Below are 16,661 nucleotides of genomic sequence, written 5' to 3'. Positions count from 1 at the left end.
TATATTGAGACCACCTACTTTCCTTTCACTTTTGCTATAGAATAAAAAGTTGGAACAATGCTCAAAAATCAACTTATACCCAATTCCTGTGAATGATGTTGCTTAAGTTTAAAAAAATATCAAACTTTAGAGTCAGAGTTAATCTACACTCAAAAAGAGCTCTATTAATTCAAAGTAGGCTCACAATCATGAGAGGCTACTAGGTTCATAATTATGAGGAGAGTGACTTATTTATAAATCTTCTCAAGAACTGGATGGGAGGTTGTCCAGAGAGATAGTACAGTGGTTGAGGCACTTGCCTTATATGTAGCCATAGTCCAAATCTATGGTCCCTAGTAGCACATAAGTCCCCTAAGCAATGGCAGGCATGACCACTCACTGATCAAAGAGACAGGAGTCAGCCCTAAGCACTGTGGTGTATGACCCAATCTCCCACCACACCCACCCCAAACAAAACTTTTCTTGGGACTGTATAGAAGTTCCAACATTGGTGGTGGGAATGCCCCTGATTCAATGTCACTATGTACCTGAAATACTACTGTGAATGATTTGTAAACCACTTTGGTCAAAATAAAAATTATTAATATAAAAAAAATGGGGCCGGAGAGATAGTGAAGTGGTAGGGCATTTGCCTTAGACGCTGAAGAACAGTGGTTCGAATCCCGGCATCCCATATGGTCTCCCGAGCCTGCCGGGAGCAATTTCTGAGCATAGAGCCAGGATTAACCCCTGAGCACTGCCGGGTATGACCCAAAAAACAAAAACCAAACAAAAGATATTATTAATATAAAAAAAAGAAGTTTGATGTGTTGGTATACATGCTTTGTATGCTGGAAGCCCAGGTTTACTCTCTAGCATTATCTGGTCTCCCAGCTGCTGCTGTAAGTGACCCCATAAACCCACAGCACATAGCACATAGCTGGAAAAGTAACTCAGAAGCTGTGCAGGATATGATCAAAACAATTACACATTTTCTAAATCCTTCTGTTCTATCATTACCAACCCTGAGAAGATTTAGCAAATATTTAGTCAAAATGACCTTGAAAGAGGCATATAGATTTGTGGTTAACAGATTAAATGCTGGAAATAGCATTTATTAATTTATCCATTTACTCAACTAATAGTGTATGCCATTATCTGATAACTAAAGATTCAACAGGGAACAAAACAGTCAAGACAAAGAAGCTTAGTGGCCGGAGCAAGAGTACAGTGTAGGAAGTTTGCATGGCTCCCAGGCAACCCGGGTTAACCCCCGACATCCCATATGGTCCCCAGAGTATTGCGCACTGCCAAGGAGTGATTCCTGGGCACAAACCCTGTGCATCACTGAGCATACTCAAAAGATAAAAATAAAAGACTAAGAAGCTTAAAGTTTAGTAAATAGAATTATAGTTACGAGAACTTGCTACAAATTTCAACTCCACTATTTAAGCCAAGAGGCCTTAAAGAAGTTACTTTAATGAAAGGGGGTGGTGAATTAAAATGAAATGTTTTTCTTATAATTTAAATAATATGATAATAGCAACAATACTAGTTTATAGTATTGAGGTACACAGTTATTGCATACTATCACCACCTAAGTGCTGCCACCCTCTCTCCTTCTCTCTCCTCCCTCCTCTTCCCCCTCCATATTTTTCCCCTCGTTTTTTTTTTTTGGGGGGGGGCACACACAGTGATGCTCAAGGTTTACTTCTTGCTCTTTACTTCTTTACTTCTTGCTCAGTTCTCAGGAATCAGTCTTGGCTTACTTAGGGGACCATTTGGAATGTTGAGGATCCAACCAAGAACAGTTACGTGAAAGGCAAGCAACCTACCTGCTATAATATTGCTCCAAACCCAATGCCATGTTCTTGTCACCTCTGGTCTAATCTTCCTATACCATACCCTACTGTCTGTTGATTGGCTCCATGCTCAGAAATTGCTCCTGGCAGGCACGGGACCATATGGGATGCTGGGATTCAAACTGATGACCTTCTGCATGAAAGGCAAACGTCTTACCTCCATGCTACCTCTCTGGCCCCAAGTTACTATTTATTAGTTGCATACTTCACAGGTGTAAAGTTGAAAAAAAACCCCACCAATTTATGTAATTATGTAATAAATACCATATGGAGAAAGAGAAGAACTATGTTCTGATATATGGAAATAATTTAGTAAGAAAAAGTTTCAATTAACTTTTGTTTTGTTTTGTTTTCAGTCTCCTTTCCCCCCCCCCACCCCTGCCAGGGGTTACTCCTGGCTATGTACTTAGAAACTGCCCCAGGTTGGGGGCTGGAGAGATAGCATGGAGGTAAGGCATTTGCCTTAGACGCAGAAGGACAGTGGTTCAAATCCCAGCATCCCATATGGTTCCCTGCCCCACCCCACCCCCATGCCTGCCAGGGACGATTTCAGAGCATAGAGCCAGAAGTAACCCCTGAGCGCTGCTGTGTATGACCCAAAAACTAAATAAATAAATAAATAAGAAATTGCCCCAAGGAGGTGCAAATTGAAACAACAATGAGGTACCATCTCACACCACAGAGACTGCCACACATCACAAAGAACAAGAACAACCAATGCTCGTGGTGATGTGGGGAGAAAGGAACTCTCATTCATTGCAGGTGGGAATGCCGTCCAGCCCTTATGGAAAACAATATGGAGATTCCTCAAAAAACTGGAAATTGAGCTCCCATTTGACCCAGCTATACCACTCCTAGGGATATATATACCCTAGGAACACAAAAATCCAATACAAAATCCCTTCCTCACACCTATATTCATCACAGCACTATTTACAATAGCTAGACTCTGGAAACAACCAAGATGTCCTCTAACAGATGAATGGCTAAAGAAATAGGGGCCAGAGAGATAGCAAGGAGGTAAGATGTTTGCCTTGCATGCAGAAGGTCGGTGGTTCAAATCCCGGCATCCCATATGGTCCCCTGAGCCTGCCAGGAGCAATTTCTGAGCATAGAGCCAGGAGTAACCCCTGAGCACTGCTGGGTGTGACCCAAAAACCAAAACCAAAAACAGAAACAAAAACAAAAACCAAAGAAACTGTGGTACATATACATAATGGAGTATTATGCAGCCATCAGGAGAGATGAAGTCATGAAATTTTCCTATACATGGATGTACATGGAATCTATTACGCTGAGTGAAATAAGTCAGAGAGAGAGAGAGACACATACAGAATAGTCTCACTCATCTATGGGTCTTAAGAAAAATTAAAGACATTGAGATAATTCTCAGAGATGAGGGCCAGAAGGACTGACTCAAGACATGAAGCTCACCACAAAGAGTGATGAGTGCAGTTAAAGAAATAACTATGCTGAGAACTATCATAACAATGTCAGTGAGTGAGAGATGTAGAAAGCCTATCTCCAATACAGGTGAGGGGTGGGGAGTGCAGAGAAGGGAGCATTGGTGATGGGAAGGTTGCACAGTGAAAGGGGAAAAAGCCTTGGTCTAAATACACGGCAACCCTACCCCTGGCAAGACATTTTTTTTATTTAATTCTATTTATTAAAGCAGTATGATTTACAAAAATATTCATAGAGGTGGTCTTCAAGGCTCTTCGCTCTCAATACCGCAGCTACATCACACCAGGAATGTTTCTGCCTTTGCACTTGACAGTCCCACTGCCTAGGAACTCTCCCTTGATAATCATGCACCCAGCTCCCTTAGCTCCTTAAGTGTTTGCCTCTTTTTAGAGGCTTTTTTTGTTTATTTTTGTTTCTTGGGACACACCTGGTGATAATCAGGGGTTACTCCTGGCTCTGCACACAGGAATTAAGCTGATGGTGTTTGGGGGACCATATGGAGTGCCAGAGATTGAATCTAAGTCAGTGGTGTGCAAGGCAAGCACCTTACCCACTGTACTATCTCTCCAGCCCCCTGAGAGGCTTTCCTTGTTAAAATATTTGAAAAGTAGGGGCTGGGCGGTGGCGCTGGAGGTAAGGTGCCTGCCTTGCCTGCGCTAGCCTAGGACGGACCGCGGTTCGATCCCCCGGCGTCCCATATGGTCCCCCAAGAAGCCAGGAGCAACTTCTGAGCGCATAGCCAGGAGTAACCCTGAGCGTCACAGGGTGTGGCCCAAAAACCAAAAAAAAAAAAAAAAAAAATTTGAAAAGTTTTGGGGCCGGGAAGGTGGCGCTAGAGGTAAGGTGTCTGCCTTGCAAGTGCTAAGGTATGATGAACCGGGGTTCGATCCCCCTCACCATCCCCCCCCGGCGTCCCATATGGTCCCCCCAAACCAGGAGCGATTTCTGAGCGCATAGCCAGGAGTAACACCTGAGCGTCAAATGGGTGTGGTCCCCAAAAAAATATTTGAAAAGTTTAAATACTCCAGCATTAAATATTACGTAGATTAAATTAAATTGCATGAAGCCGACCGGGATTTGATACCCAGTATAAACAAACAAGACAAAACAAAAATATGAATTCACTTTATTTGCAGGAACAAGGATTCTAATCATAAAAAATGCTGACTGACAAGGGTAACAAGTTTTTGGAAGTGATTGAATTAAGTTATATTTGTATTACAAGTAAAATACAACTATAATAATTGACTGGAAGGAAATTAGAAGATGAAAGTTAAAAAAAATCTAAATTAAAATAAATAATATAATTTATTAATATAAGTAGCAACAGAGTTACCAGCATGAAATAACAGTCGAATTTTTAACATTAGTTTTTGGTTACTGGAACATACTTGGTATTGCTTAGGCTTATGCCCATTCTGCATTCAGGAATCACTGCTGGTGATGCTGAGGAGACCATATGTGGTGCCAGGAATTGAGCCTGGGTTGGATGCATAGCCAACTTTATCTGCTATACTATCATTCTAGCTACTGAACTTTTTTATTTTTTTGAAGGCACTAGAAGTGCTCAGGGCTTATTTCTGGCTCTGGGCTCAGGAATCATTTCTGGCAGTAACCAGGAAAGCTCTGCTTGCTGTACTTCTCTCTGGCCCCATGGATTTTTGTTGTTGTTGTTTTGGGGCCACACCTAGTGGCGCTCAGGGCTACTCCTGGCACTGCATTCAGAAATTGCTTCTGGGGCCCGGAGAGATAGCACAGCAGCGTTTGCCTTGCAAGCAGCCGATCCAGGACCAAAGGTGGTTGGTTCAAATCCCGGTGTCCCATATGGTTCCCCGTGCCTGCCAGGAGCTATTTCTGAGCAGACAGCCAGCAGTAACCCCTGAGCATCGCCGGGTGTGGCCCAAAAACCAAAACCAAAACCAAAAAACAAAAACAAAAACAAAAACAAAAACAAAAAAAGAAATTGCTTCTGGGGGCCAGAGAGATAGCATGAAGATGGAGGTAAGGCATTTGCCTTTCATACAGAAGGTCATTGGTTCGAATCCCAGCATCTCATATGATCCCTCGAGTCTGCCAGGAGTGATTTCTGAGCCTGGAGCCAGGAGTGTGCGCTGCTGGTGTGTGACCCAAAAACCAAAAAGAAAAAAAAAAAGAAATTGCTTCTGGCAGGCTCAGGGGACCATATGGGATGCCCGAGATGGAACCTGGGTCAGCCATGTGCAAGGCAAATGTCCTACCCACTGTACTACTGCTCCGAAACTCCATGAATTTGGGGGGGGCGGGGGAGGGTCACACCCAGAAGTGCTCAGGAGTTAATCCTGGTTCTGTGCTCAGAAATCACTCCTGACAGGCTTAGGGGAACATATGGGATGTCGTGTATCAAACCTGGGTCCATCCTGTATTAGCCGCATGTAAGGCAAAAACACCCTACCAATGTGCTCTGCGCACTCCCCATGAATTTTTAGTGGTTTCTAAGGATAAATATAATACAAAAGTTCTTTTTTTTTTTTTTTTTTTGGTTTTAGGGTCACATCCAGCAGCACCTCAGGGGTTACTCATGGCTCTACACTCAGAAGTTGCTCCTGGCAGCTCGGGGGACCATATGGGATGCTGGGATTTGAACCACTGTCCTTCTGCATGCAAGGCAAATGCCTTACCTCCATGCTATCTCTCCGGCCCCAATACAAAAGTTCTTAAACCAAGTCATTAAATGCTAACTTCATGATATTGGAAATAAATACTGTTTTGAAATGAAAGTAATCACTGAGGTGTAAAGTCCAATTATTCTCCTTCGAGTTAGAACTGAGTGACCCAACACAGAATAACATCCTGAAACTTCCAAAGCTTAAGTCATATAAAATCTAGAGACTTCCCTTGGTAAGTTTGTTCTGTCTGTCATTGTGTAAAAAGAGTCTAATTATCCTGAAATCATCAAGTGATAGGAAATACACAATATACAGAGATTACTTAGAATATGTGATATGGGCTGGAGAGACAGTACAACAGATAGGGTGCTTGCCTTGAATGCAGTGACCTGGAGGTTCAGTCCCCAGCATAGATTCCCGGAGCAATGCCAGGAGTGATTCCTGAGTACAGAGCCAGAAGTAACCCCTGAGCACAAATGGGTATGGCTATCACAAAAAAAAAAAAGAGAAAAAAACATAGGAAAGAAGGAGGGAGGGAGGGAGAAAAGGAAGAAGGGAGGGAGGAAAAGAAAATGAGATACCATATAGAGAGATATCAAGAAGCATCAAGGCACTTAGCATGTAAATAAAAATAAAAATGCCTTGTAAATAGGTCACCCTATTTACCTTTATTTATCTTTATTGTTGTTGTTTGTACCATCTGGTGGCCTTTAGGGGCTACTCCTGGCTCTGCACTTAGAATTACTCCTGGCAGTGTTCAGGGGCCCATATGGGATGCTGGGGATCAAACTTGGGTAGATACCCTACCCAATACATGTGGATCAAAATCCTTGTCCAGATTATCATTTCCAACTGTCGTTGTTATAGTGGTCTCTTCTCTACCCTAACTGTGCTCCCCATCTATTTTCAGCCCTTTATTTTATTTTTTGGGCTACACCCGGTTCAGGGGTTACTCCTGGCTATGTGCTCAGAAATCGCTCTTGGCTTGGGGGATCATATGGGACGCCGGGGCATCAAACTGCGGTACATCCTAGGCTAGCTCGGGCAAGGCAGGCGCCTTACTGCTTGCGCCATTGCTCTGCCCCCCCCACTTTTTTTGTTTTTGTTTTTTTTTTAGGCCACACCCATGTGATGCTCAGGGATTACTCCCGGCTAAGCGCTCAGAAATTGCCCGTGGCTTGGGGGAACCATATGGGATGCCCGGGGAATCAAACCACGGTCCTTCCTTGGCTAGCGCTTGCAAGGCAAACACCATACCTCTAGTGCCACCTCACAGACCCCTCTGGCCCCTTTTTGTTGTTTTGTTTTTGGGCCACACCCGGCGGTGCTCAGGGATGTTACTTCTGGCTATCTGCTCAGAAATAGCTCCTGGCAGGCAAGGGGAACCAACCAACCACCTTTGGTCCTGGATCGGCTGCTTGCAAGGCAAACGCTGCTGTGCTATCTCTCCGGCCCCAACCTCTCTGGCCCCTTTTAGCCCTTTTTGTATTTTTTATTTTTTTGGTTTTTGGGTCACACCTGGCAGTGCTCAGGGTTTACTCCTGGCTCTATACTCAGAAATCACTCCTGGCAGGCATGGGGGACAATATGGGATGTCGGGATTTGAACCAATGACCGTCTGCATGAAAGGCAAACGCCTTACCTCCATGCTGTCTCTCCACCTCCCCCCCTTTTAGCCCATTTTTAAAAGTACCAAACATGCCCAGAGCGATAGTACAGTGTGTAGGATATTTGCCTTGCATTCAGTCACCCAGGTTCCATTTCCAACACCCCATAATATCCCCTGAACCTGCCAGGAGTGATCCTTGACCACAGAGCCAGGAGTAAGCCCTGAGCACTGCTGGGTGTGGCCCCAAAAGAAAAAACAAAAAGAGCCAGACAAATTTGCATCTGGATACAGGTAAATAAGAATGAGAGAATACTCTGTACTAGGTCACACAAAAAAAGCAAAGAAAAGAAGCAGGCACAAGTAATGGCAATATCATAGTACACCAAGGAACTGGAATCGGAGTCTGGATACTTGTTTTTATCAATAATGCATGAGATTGGTCACTAAATCCACAGAGTTTCCTTTCATTGTAAGTTCTCTGATTATATAAGGCTTCTTATAAGTCTAAAGAAAACAACTAACATCAACCCACATAAAAAAGGAATTTCTGGGGCCGGAGAGATAGCATGGAGGTAAGGCGTTTGCCTTTCATGCAGGAGGTCATCGGTTCGAATCCCGGCGCCCCATATGGTCCCCCGTGCCTGCCAGGAGCAATTTCTGAGCCTGGAGCCAGGAATAACCCCTGAGCACTGCCGGGTGTGACCCAAAAACCAAAAAAAAAAAAAAAAAAAAAAAAAAAGAAAAGGAATTTCTGGGCCCGGAGAGATAGCACTGCAGTGTTTGCCTTGCAAGCAGCCGATCTAGGACTTAAGGTGGTTGGTTCAAATCCCAGCGTCCCATATGGTCCCCCATGCCTGCCAGGAGCTATTTCTGAGCAGCCAGCCAGGAATAACCCCTGAGCACTGCCGGGTGTGGCCCAAAAAAACAAACAAACAAAAAAAAGAAACAAAAAAAAAATTTCTAAAGGAATTATTCTTTTTGTGGTATTCCTTGGCAGTGCTCAGGGGACAATGTAGTGCCAGGGACCATTCATGTAAAACTTGCACTTCTGCCCTTTGAGCCCTCTCCTTAGCTCCCAAATTATTGCTTAATTTTTTTAAAAACATATAAGGGAGATACAATAGGTAGTAAAAAAAAAAAAAAAAAAAAAAAAAAGACTGAGGACTTTAGAATAAAATACTTTCAGGCCCAGAGAGATAGCACAGCGGCGTTTGCCTTGCAAGCAGCTGATCCAGGACCAAAGGTGGTTGGTTCGAATCCCAGTGTCCCATATGGTCCCCATGCCTGCCAGGAGCTATTTCTGAGCAGACAGCCAGGAGTAACCCCTGAGCACTGCCGGGTGTGGCCCAAAAAAAAAAAAAAAAAAAGAATAAAATACTTTCTATAGGGGCCAGAGCAATTGTAGAGAGCTTACTTTGCATAAGATCTACCCAAGTTTGATCCCCAGCATCCCATATGGGCCCCTGAGCATTGCCAGGAGTAATTCTAAGTGCAGAGCCAAGAGTAGCCCCTGAAGGCCACCTGGTGGTACAAACAACAAAAATAAAGACAACAAAATGCATTCAAGGTCTGGAGAAAAAGTACTGCAGGCAGAGCACTTGTCATGCACACAGCAGTTCTGGGTTCTAACTCTAATCTCCCATAGGCAAGAATCATACCTGCTATTCTATTGCTATACTATTACATATGAGATCCTGGTACCCTGAATACTAACAGGAATAATATCGAGTACAAAGCCAGGAGTAACACCTGAGCACCGTCAGGTATTTCACCCCTCTGCCCCTACCAAATAAAATGCACTCAATGTGGAAGAGATAGTATTATAGGCAAAGCACTTTGCTCAAGCACAGTAGTTCTGGGTTCTAACCCTATCATCCCACAGGCAAGCATCTTACCTGCTATCCTACCTCTTACCTGGAGCTCTAACTCCAGAAGAAAGTTGTTTTTTTTTTTTTGGTTTTTGGGCCACACCCTGTGACGCTCAGGGGTTACTCCTGGCTATGCGCTCAGAAGTTGCTCCTGGCTTCTTGGGGGACCATATGGGATGCCGGGGGATCGAACCGCGGTCCGTCCTAGGCTAGCAGGCAAGGCAGGCACCTTACCTCCAGCGCCACCGCCCGGCCCCCAGAAGAAAGTTTTTATCCTCAAGTATGGTAGAAATGACAAATAATTATATGGAGGTTTATGGGGGGGATTGGGTTTTGGTTTGGGGGCCACACCCAACGGCACTCAGGAGTTATTCCTGGCTGTGCTCAGAAATCCCTCAGGCAAGCTTGGGGACCATATGGGATGCCAGGGATTGAACCCAGGTCAGCTGCATGCAAGGCAAATGCCCTACCATTGTGCTATCACCTTACCCAATAATTATATGTTGATTGAAGTATTTATAGAGTATGACATATGAACCAGTAGTTCCAGTTCTTTACCCCTTAATAAATTCAGTTCCCAGCACAGACTTATGCATTTGACTTGTTTTGCTTGTTTGTTGGTTGGTTGGTTTTTGGTTTTGGGGTCACTCCCTAATGGTGCTCAGGTGTTACTCCTGGCAAGCTCAGGTGACCATGTGGAAGTTTTGCTGGGAATTGAACTGGGGTCTGTCCCGTGTTGGCCATGTGCAAGGTAAACGCCCTTTCACTGTGCTATTGCTCCGGCCCCAACTTGTTTTGTTTAATGAGACACCCGTCAAGTAAACTTGCATACAAGAATAATCATGAAAATCATGGTGATTACATGTGAACATATCTTGCAATTTTGAAAAAGGACATGTTTAGAGATTGGAGCAATCACCCAAAGAGTAGGGGACTTGCCTTGCATGTGGCTGACCCGTGTTTGATCCTTCACAACCCATAAGGTCCCCTGTTGTATAAAATAATAAAGAGACCCTTTGGATGAGCTTGGATGGAGGTGGATGGTGATAGAGGCCTTTCTCCTCTGTCCCAGGCCACATGTGTCTTTGTTTTTTTTTTTTTTTTGTTTTGTTTTTTGGGCCACACCCTGTGACGCTCAGGGGTTACTCCTGGCTATGCGCTCAGAAGTTGCTCCTGGCTTCTTGGGGGACCATATGGGACACCGGGGGATCGAACCGCGGTCCGTCCTAGGCTAGCGCAGGCAAGGCAGGCACCTTACCTCCAGCGCCACCGCCCGGCCCCGCCACATGTGTCTTTGCAACCCCCAGCCGGTGGGTATCTGGGTTCAGAAGAGCGGCGGGTAGAATACTCACATGCACTCAGGCTTCCAGAGAGATAACATCTTTATTTGCCCTGGCCATCATGTGTGGCCTATATTATAAACCTATTTAAGCACATGCCATCCTTAGCTTGCCTTGTGTCCTCCCCCATTTCCTCCAGTGTAACCTTATCTGCTAATAGTCCTCCCATTTCTAGGAAGGGTCTTTGGGAGGTAACAAAAGGCTTTTGGCTGGAAGGGAAAAGAGATTTGGCTGGATGGAGAATGGAGAAGGTAGCAGGAGGAGAGATGGCTTAAGGAAGCAAAGACGCAGGGCAAGTTAAGGATGGCATACACGTGGTCCTAGGCTGGAGGAGAAAGCCCTCCATCACCATCCAAGACCATCCAAAGGGCTTTCATGCAACAGAGTCCTTGGGGCCAGAATGATAACATAGTGATAGGGTATTTGCCTTGCATGCAGACAACCTGGGACAGACCCAGATTCAATCTCCAGCATCCCATATGGTCCCCCGAGCCTGTCAGGAGCAATTTCTGAGTGCAGAACCAGGAGTAAGCCCTGAGCACCACCGACTATGCCCCACCCCACCCACATAAAAAATAATTGAGTCCAGGGCCGGGCGGTGGTGCTAAAGGTAAGGTGCCTGCCTTGCCTGCGCTAGCCTAGGATGGACCACGGTTCGATCCCCCGGTGTCCCATATGGCCCCCCAAGCCAGGAGCGACTTCTGAGCACATAGCCAGGAGTAACCCCTGAGCGTTACCGGGTGTGGCCCAAAAACCAAAAAAAAAAAAAAAAAAAAAAAAAATTGAGTCCAGAGCACTGCTGAGTATGGCAAAATAAAAACAAAATAAACGGGGCCGGGCGGTGGCGCTAAAGGTAAGGTGCCTGCCTTGCCTGCGCTAGCCTTGGACAGACCACGGTTCGATCCCCCGGTGTCCCATATGGTCCCCCAAGCCAGGAGCAACTTCTGAGCACATAGCCAGGAGTAACCCCTGAGCGTTACCTGGTGTGGCAAAAAAAAAAAACAAAAAACAAAATAAACAAAAAAATGCAAAAAAATAAAAAAACATCAGAAAAGTATAAAATATTAAGTTTATACATTTTTTAAGTTTTGGGTACCACAAAGGTGCTCAGAGCTTATTCCTTTTTTTTTTTTTTTTTGGTTTTTGGGCCACACCCGTTTGATGCTCAGGGGTTACTCCTGGCTAAGCGCTCAGAAATTGCCCCTGGCTTGGGGGGGACCATATGGGACGCCGGGGGATCGAACCGCGGTCCGTTCCTTGGCTAGCGCTTACAAGGCAGACACCTTATCTCTAGTGCCACCTTCCCGGCCCCTCAGAGCTTATTCCTGGTTCTACCATCTGGGATCCCTACTGGTGGGACTCAAGCAACTATATGGGATGCTGGGGATTGAACCCAGGTCAACCATGTGCAAGATTTTGCCTTGAATTTTCCTTATTCACTTTACTATCTATCTGCTTCTATAGACAGTTTTTTTTGGGGGGGGGCAGGGGGGAATAGGGAGGTTTGGGCCATACCTCGTGTTCAGGGGCTCTTCCTGACTATACTTAGGAATGATCCCTGGCAGTGCTGGGGTACCATTTGTAATGCTAGAGATTGAACAGGGCTCAAACTATTCCTGCAAGGCAAGAAACTTACACCCTGTACTAATTCCCTGGTCCCTAAAGATTTTTAGAAAACACACTTAAGTATCTGATTAAAGTCAAACTAATGTCCGTCCAATATTACAATGAAAATTCATGGAAGTGGTTGATATCACTAGTATATATGATATGTATTCTATTGCAACAGAAATGTCTCAAAGGGTCAAGTACAAGCTTTGCATGCAGTAGCTCTGAGTTCAATTCCCAACACCATATGGCCCCTTTGTGCATGGTGGAGAATGACCACCAAGAATAGCCTCTACGTATTGCCAAGTGTGGTCCTAAAACAATAAAAATAAATATTTTACCTAATATTGAAATAACCACAAATATTAATAAGGCTTTTCTACCACCAATAAAATTACTAATACCACTTTTATTCAAATAAAAATACTGAATTAAAAAGTCTGATTACAACCATAGGCAATCAAAACTTTAGAGCATATGCTCTTTTTAATTGGTTTTTGGTGGTCTGGGGCTACTCCAGGGTCTGGGCTGTGCCTGATTGTGCTTGATAGACAGGCCATACATTACTTTATATTGAACCCAGATCTCCTGTATGCAAAGCCTGTAGTTAGTCCTTTGAACTATCTGGCAGTAGAGTCCATGCTTGTAACTTTCCCATCATTTCATTTGATCTTCCTTCAAATTTTTTGTTTGTTTGTTTGTTTGGGTCACACCTGGCATCGTTCAGGGGTTACTCCTGGCTCTAAGCTCAGAAATCACCCCTGGCAGGCTCGGGGGACCATATGGGATGCCGGGACTCAAATCACCGTCCTTCTGCATGCAAGACAAAGCCCTATCTTCATGCTATCTCTCCGGCCCCATCTTCCTTCAAATTTATTTGGCCTCATTTAGCTCCCTTTACAGAAAAAGAAAAAAAAAAAAACCTTTTATAGGGGCCGGAGAGATATCACAGTAGTAGGGCATTTGCCTTGCACACAGAGGACGGTGTTTTGAATCCTGGAATCCCATATGATCCCCGACTCTGCCAGGAGCGATTTCTGAGCGCCGAGTCTGGAGTAACCCTTGAGCTGTGACCCAAAAACAAAACAAGCAAACAAACAAAAAAAACCCTTTTATAACAAAACCTCTTTAAAAACCTACACTTGAAGCAAAGAGAAAGCTTTTTCCTAATTGCACCTTAGGCTATGACTGTTCCCTGGATTGTTGCAGTGCATCTCTCCATTCACAATCATGGTATAGCCCCTTTGAGAAATACTGTTCTAGAATATAGTTCTTTCCAAATCTAGATGATCATCAGTATAATCTGGGAGCATACACATGAATACATAGCATACATAAAAATATATATGGGGGAAATCATATCCCCATGAACACAGTTGCCATGTCAGCATTCAATCAGCTCTATATACTCAATATATTCTCAAATATTCAAGCCTTGAAAAAGTGTGGGTACACCCTGCCTTGCTGAAACCATACCAGCTGCACTGACCACTAACAATCGCTGCTTTGCTAATGGCCCAGCTTCACCACTATGGATCTTTACAGAAACAGCAAGCTGACCAAACTCCAGTTCTACAAATATTTGGGCTGACATCATCAGAACGTTTTTAGAGTGAGCACTGTTTCCCCAGCTTCTCATACTTCTGCAAATCTGGCAGCCAAAAACATACCCCACAAAAGTCACAGTATCAGCCACAGTGTTTGAAATTCTTGACAACTCCAAATTTTTAAATACTATCATCCCAATGGAAACAGACTAATTTGAACACCAACTTGTATTTAAGCCATCTAATGTTCATATTTAATAGCAACAAGAGCTTAGAATTTATAATGATGTAATGACCTCATGGAAAGATATAATAATTTTCATGTTGCTGCATTTTTTTCTTTTTTTGTTTTCTCCTACTTATTTAGAAACAAATGTATTACAAGCAACAATATAATATATGGTCTTTAAATGAAGTTATTTATTTATTTACTTTGGGTTTTTAGGGCCACACCAGTTTGATGCTCAGGGGTTACTCCCGGCTAAGCGCTCAGAAATTGCCCCTGGCTTGGGGGGACCATATGGGAAGTCGGGGGATTGAACCATGGTCCTTCCTTGGCTAGCGCTTGCAAGGCAGACACCTTACCTCTAACGTCACCTCATTGGTCCTAAATGAAGTAATTTATATTACAAAATACATGTGGTGGGGCTGGAGAGATAGCATGAAGATAAGGCATTTGCCTTTCATGCGGAAGGATGGTGGTTCGAATCCTGGCATCCCATATGTTCTCCCGAGCCTGCCAGGAGCAATTTCTGAGCATAGAGCCAGGAGTAACCCCTGAGCGCTGCTGGGTGTGACCCCCCAAAAAAAATACATGTGGGGGTCAGAGAGATAGCATGGAGGTGAGGCATTTGCCTTGCATGCAGAATCCCGGCATCCCATATGGTCCCCTGAGCCTGCCAGGAGCGATTTCTGAGCTTAGAGTCAGGAGTAACCCCTGAGCACTACTGGGTGTGACCAAAAAAAAACAAAACAAACAAACAAACAGAAAAACTCATGTGGGATGTATTTTACTCCAACACTGCCAGGAATAATTCCTGAGTATAGAGCCAGGAGCACTACCAGATGTGGACCAAAACAAAAACAACAAAGATAACAACAAATATATATATGAGCCTTATGCAAACCTCTTGATCCTAGAAGGTTATGGGAATCTATACAGGTTCCTAAGAAACACACAAGCACAGAGCTGGACAGATCGTACAATGGGCAAAGTGCTTTCCTTGCCTGCACTGAATTGGGTTCTATCCCTGGAATTTCAGATAGTCGCATGAACACTGTTTTGTTTTGTTTTGATTTTAAGCCTACAGCACCCGGTATTCCCAGGCAGTCTCCCATCCAAGTACTAATCAGGCCCAACCCTGCTTAGCTTCCGAGATCAGACGAGATCGGGCACATTCAGGGTGATATGGCCATCATAGATGCATGAACACTGTTAAGAATAATTTCTGAGTGCAGAGTCAAGTAACCCCTAAGAATTGCCACGATGGCCCAAAAACAAGCATGCAAATACTGATAGTTAAGTAACTGAAATATGAGAAATATCTGTTCTAAAAAGGTTCTCTAGTCCTAAGAGTCTGAGTAAAAACTAGTATGTATTTTTTTTTCTCAGCAAAGGCTGAAAATGAAATAAAAATTGAGATGGAAACCTGATTCCAAGGAGTAATAAGACCAGTTGGGAAACTAGAGCAAGAAGAGTAGGCTTCCAGATTACATCACTAATGGGTAGTTGGACCCTTGTCATGATAGAGTCTGCTGTCAAATAATGTCATTATATAGCATAGAAGGGGCCATTCTGGCAGCAAGAACTAATAGTTTCAAAGGATATTTTCAAAAGAAGCACCAAACATTTAGTGAATTTATTTATTTATTTTTGGGGGGAAGCCACATCCAGTTGTGCTCAATGAGTACTCCTGGCAGGCTCAGGAGACTACATAGGATGCCAGAGATTGAACTCAGGTCCTTCCAGGGTTAGCCGCATGCAAGGGAAATGCCCTATCACTGTGCTATTGCTCCAGCCCCAACATTTAGTGAATCTAAATGTATTAAGAGATATTAGTATTCTCCAATTTCTCTTGTATGTCCCTGATGTCCCCAGGCAACAGAAGTATAAACACTGAAAATTTCCACAAACAAATATAAATAGTTTGCTTAAATATATAAGTACCAATTACTATACAATCATAAATGCTAAAATTAAGGGAGAAACTCACTTTAACATATATATTAAAGTCATACCTCTGTAAGAGCATGCAATTGTCCTTGATGTACGCACACGCCCATGAACCTACAAAACAACAGATCTATTTTAAGCAATTGAGAGAAATATTAACATAAGTGCATAGAGAAAAGCCTGTTTACTTTTCCATGCATAAGAAACAATCAAATACCTGCAAGGCCCCCGAAGTTCCAATAGCCTCTCAAATATTGGTGCCTCATCAGTAACTTATTTTGAAGAGGTCACACCTGGCTGTGGTCAGGGCTTACTCCTGGTTTGGTGCTCAGGTATCACTCCTGGTGGGGTTCACCACCAAATGGGATGCCAGATACCAAGGTCAGGTCATTCATTGTGCAAGCCTTACCCAATGTACTATGTTTCAATCTCCAGGATGTTAATTTTTTATTTGTTTGTTTTGGGGCCACACTTGCAATGCTCAGGGTTTACTCCAGGTTCTATACTAGGAATTATTCCTGGCAGTGCTTGGGATCATATGGAATATCAGGGATCAAACCTAGGTG

General features: G+C 43.9%; 1 protein-coding gene and 1 pseudogene across 1 annotated transcript in view; both read right to left on the bottom strand.

Annotated features, from left to right (window-relative positions):
• Positions 1-16,661, bottom strand: part of TESK2 (testis associated actin remodelling kinase 2) — a 138,924-nt gene that overhangs the window by 31,273 nt on the left and 90,990 nt on the right. Inside the window, exon 4 of the mRNA XM_049774780.1 lies at positions 16,161-16,209. Within this exon, the coding sequence (XP_049630737.1) occupies positions 16,161-16,209 (49 nt within the window). The remainder of the gene's footprint in view (positions 1-16,160; positions 16,210-16,661) is intronic.
• Positions 15,224-15,342, bottom strand: LOC126012756 (uncharacterized; annotated as a pseudogene).

The sequence above is a fragment of the Suncus etruscus genome, chromosome 6 (genome assembly GCF_024139225.1).
Source record: "Suncus etruscus isolate mSunEtr1 chromosome 6, mSunEtr1.pri.cur, whole genome shotgun sequence".
In the NCBI taxonomy this organism is placed as follows: Eukaryota; Metazoa; Chordata; class Mammalia; order Eulipotyphla; family Soricidae; genus Suncus; species Suncus etruscus.
The sequence above is the reverse complement of the archived record's forward strand: the minus strand, read 5'-3'. Positions and strand labels throughout refer to the sequence as shown.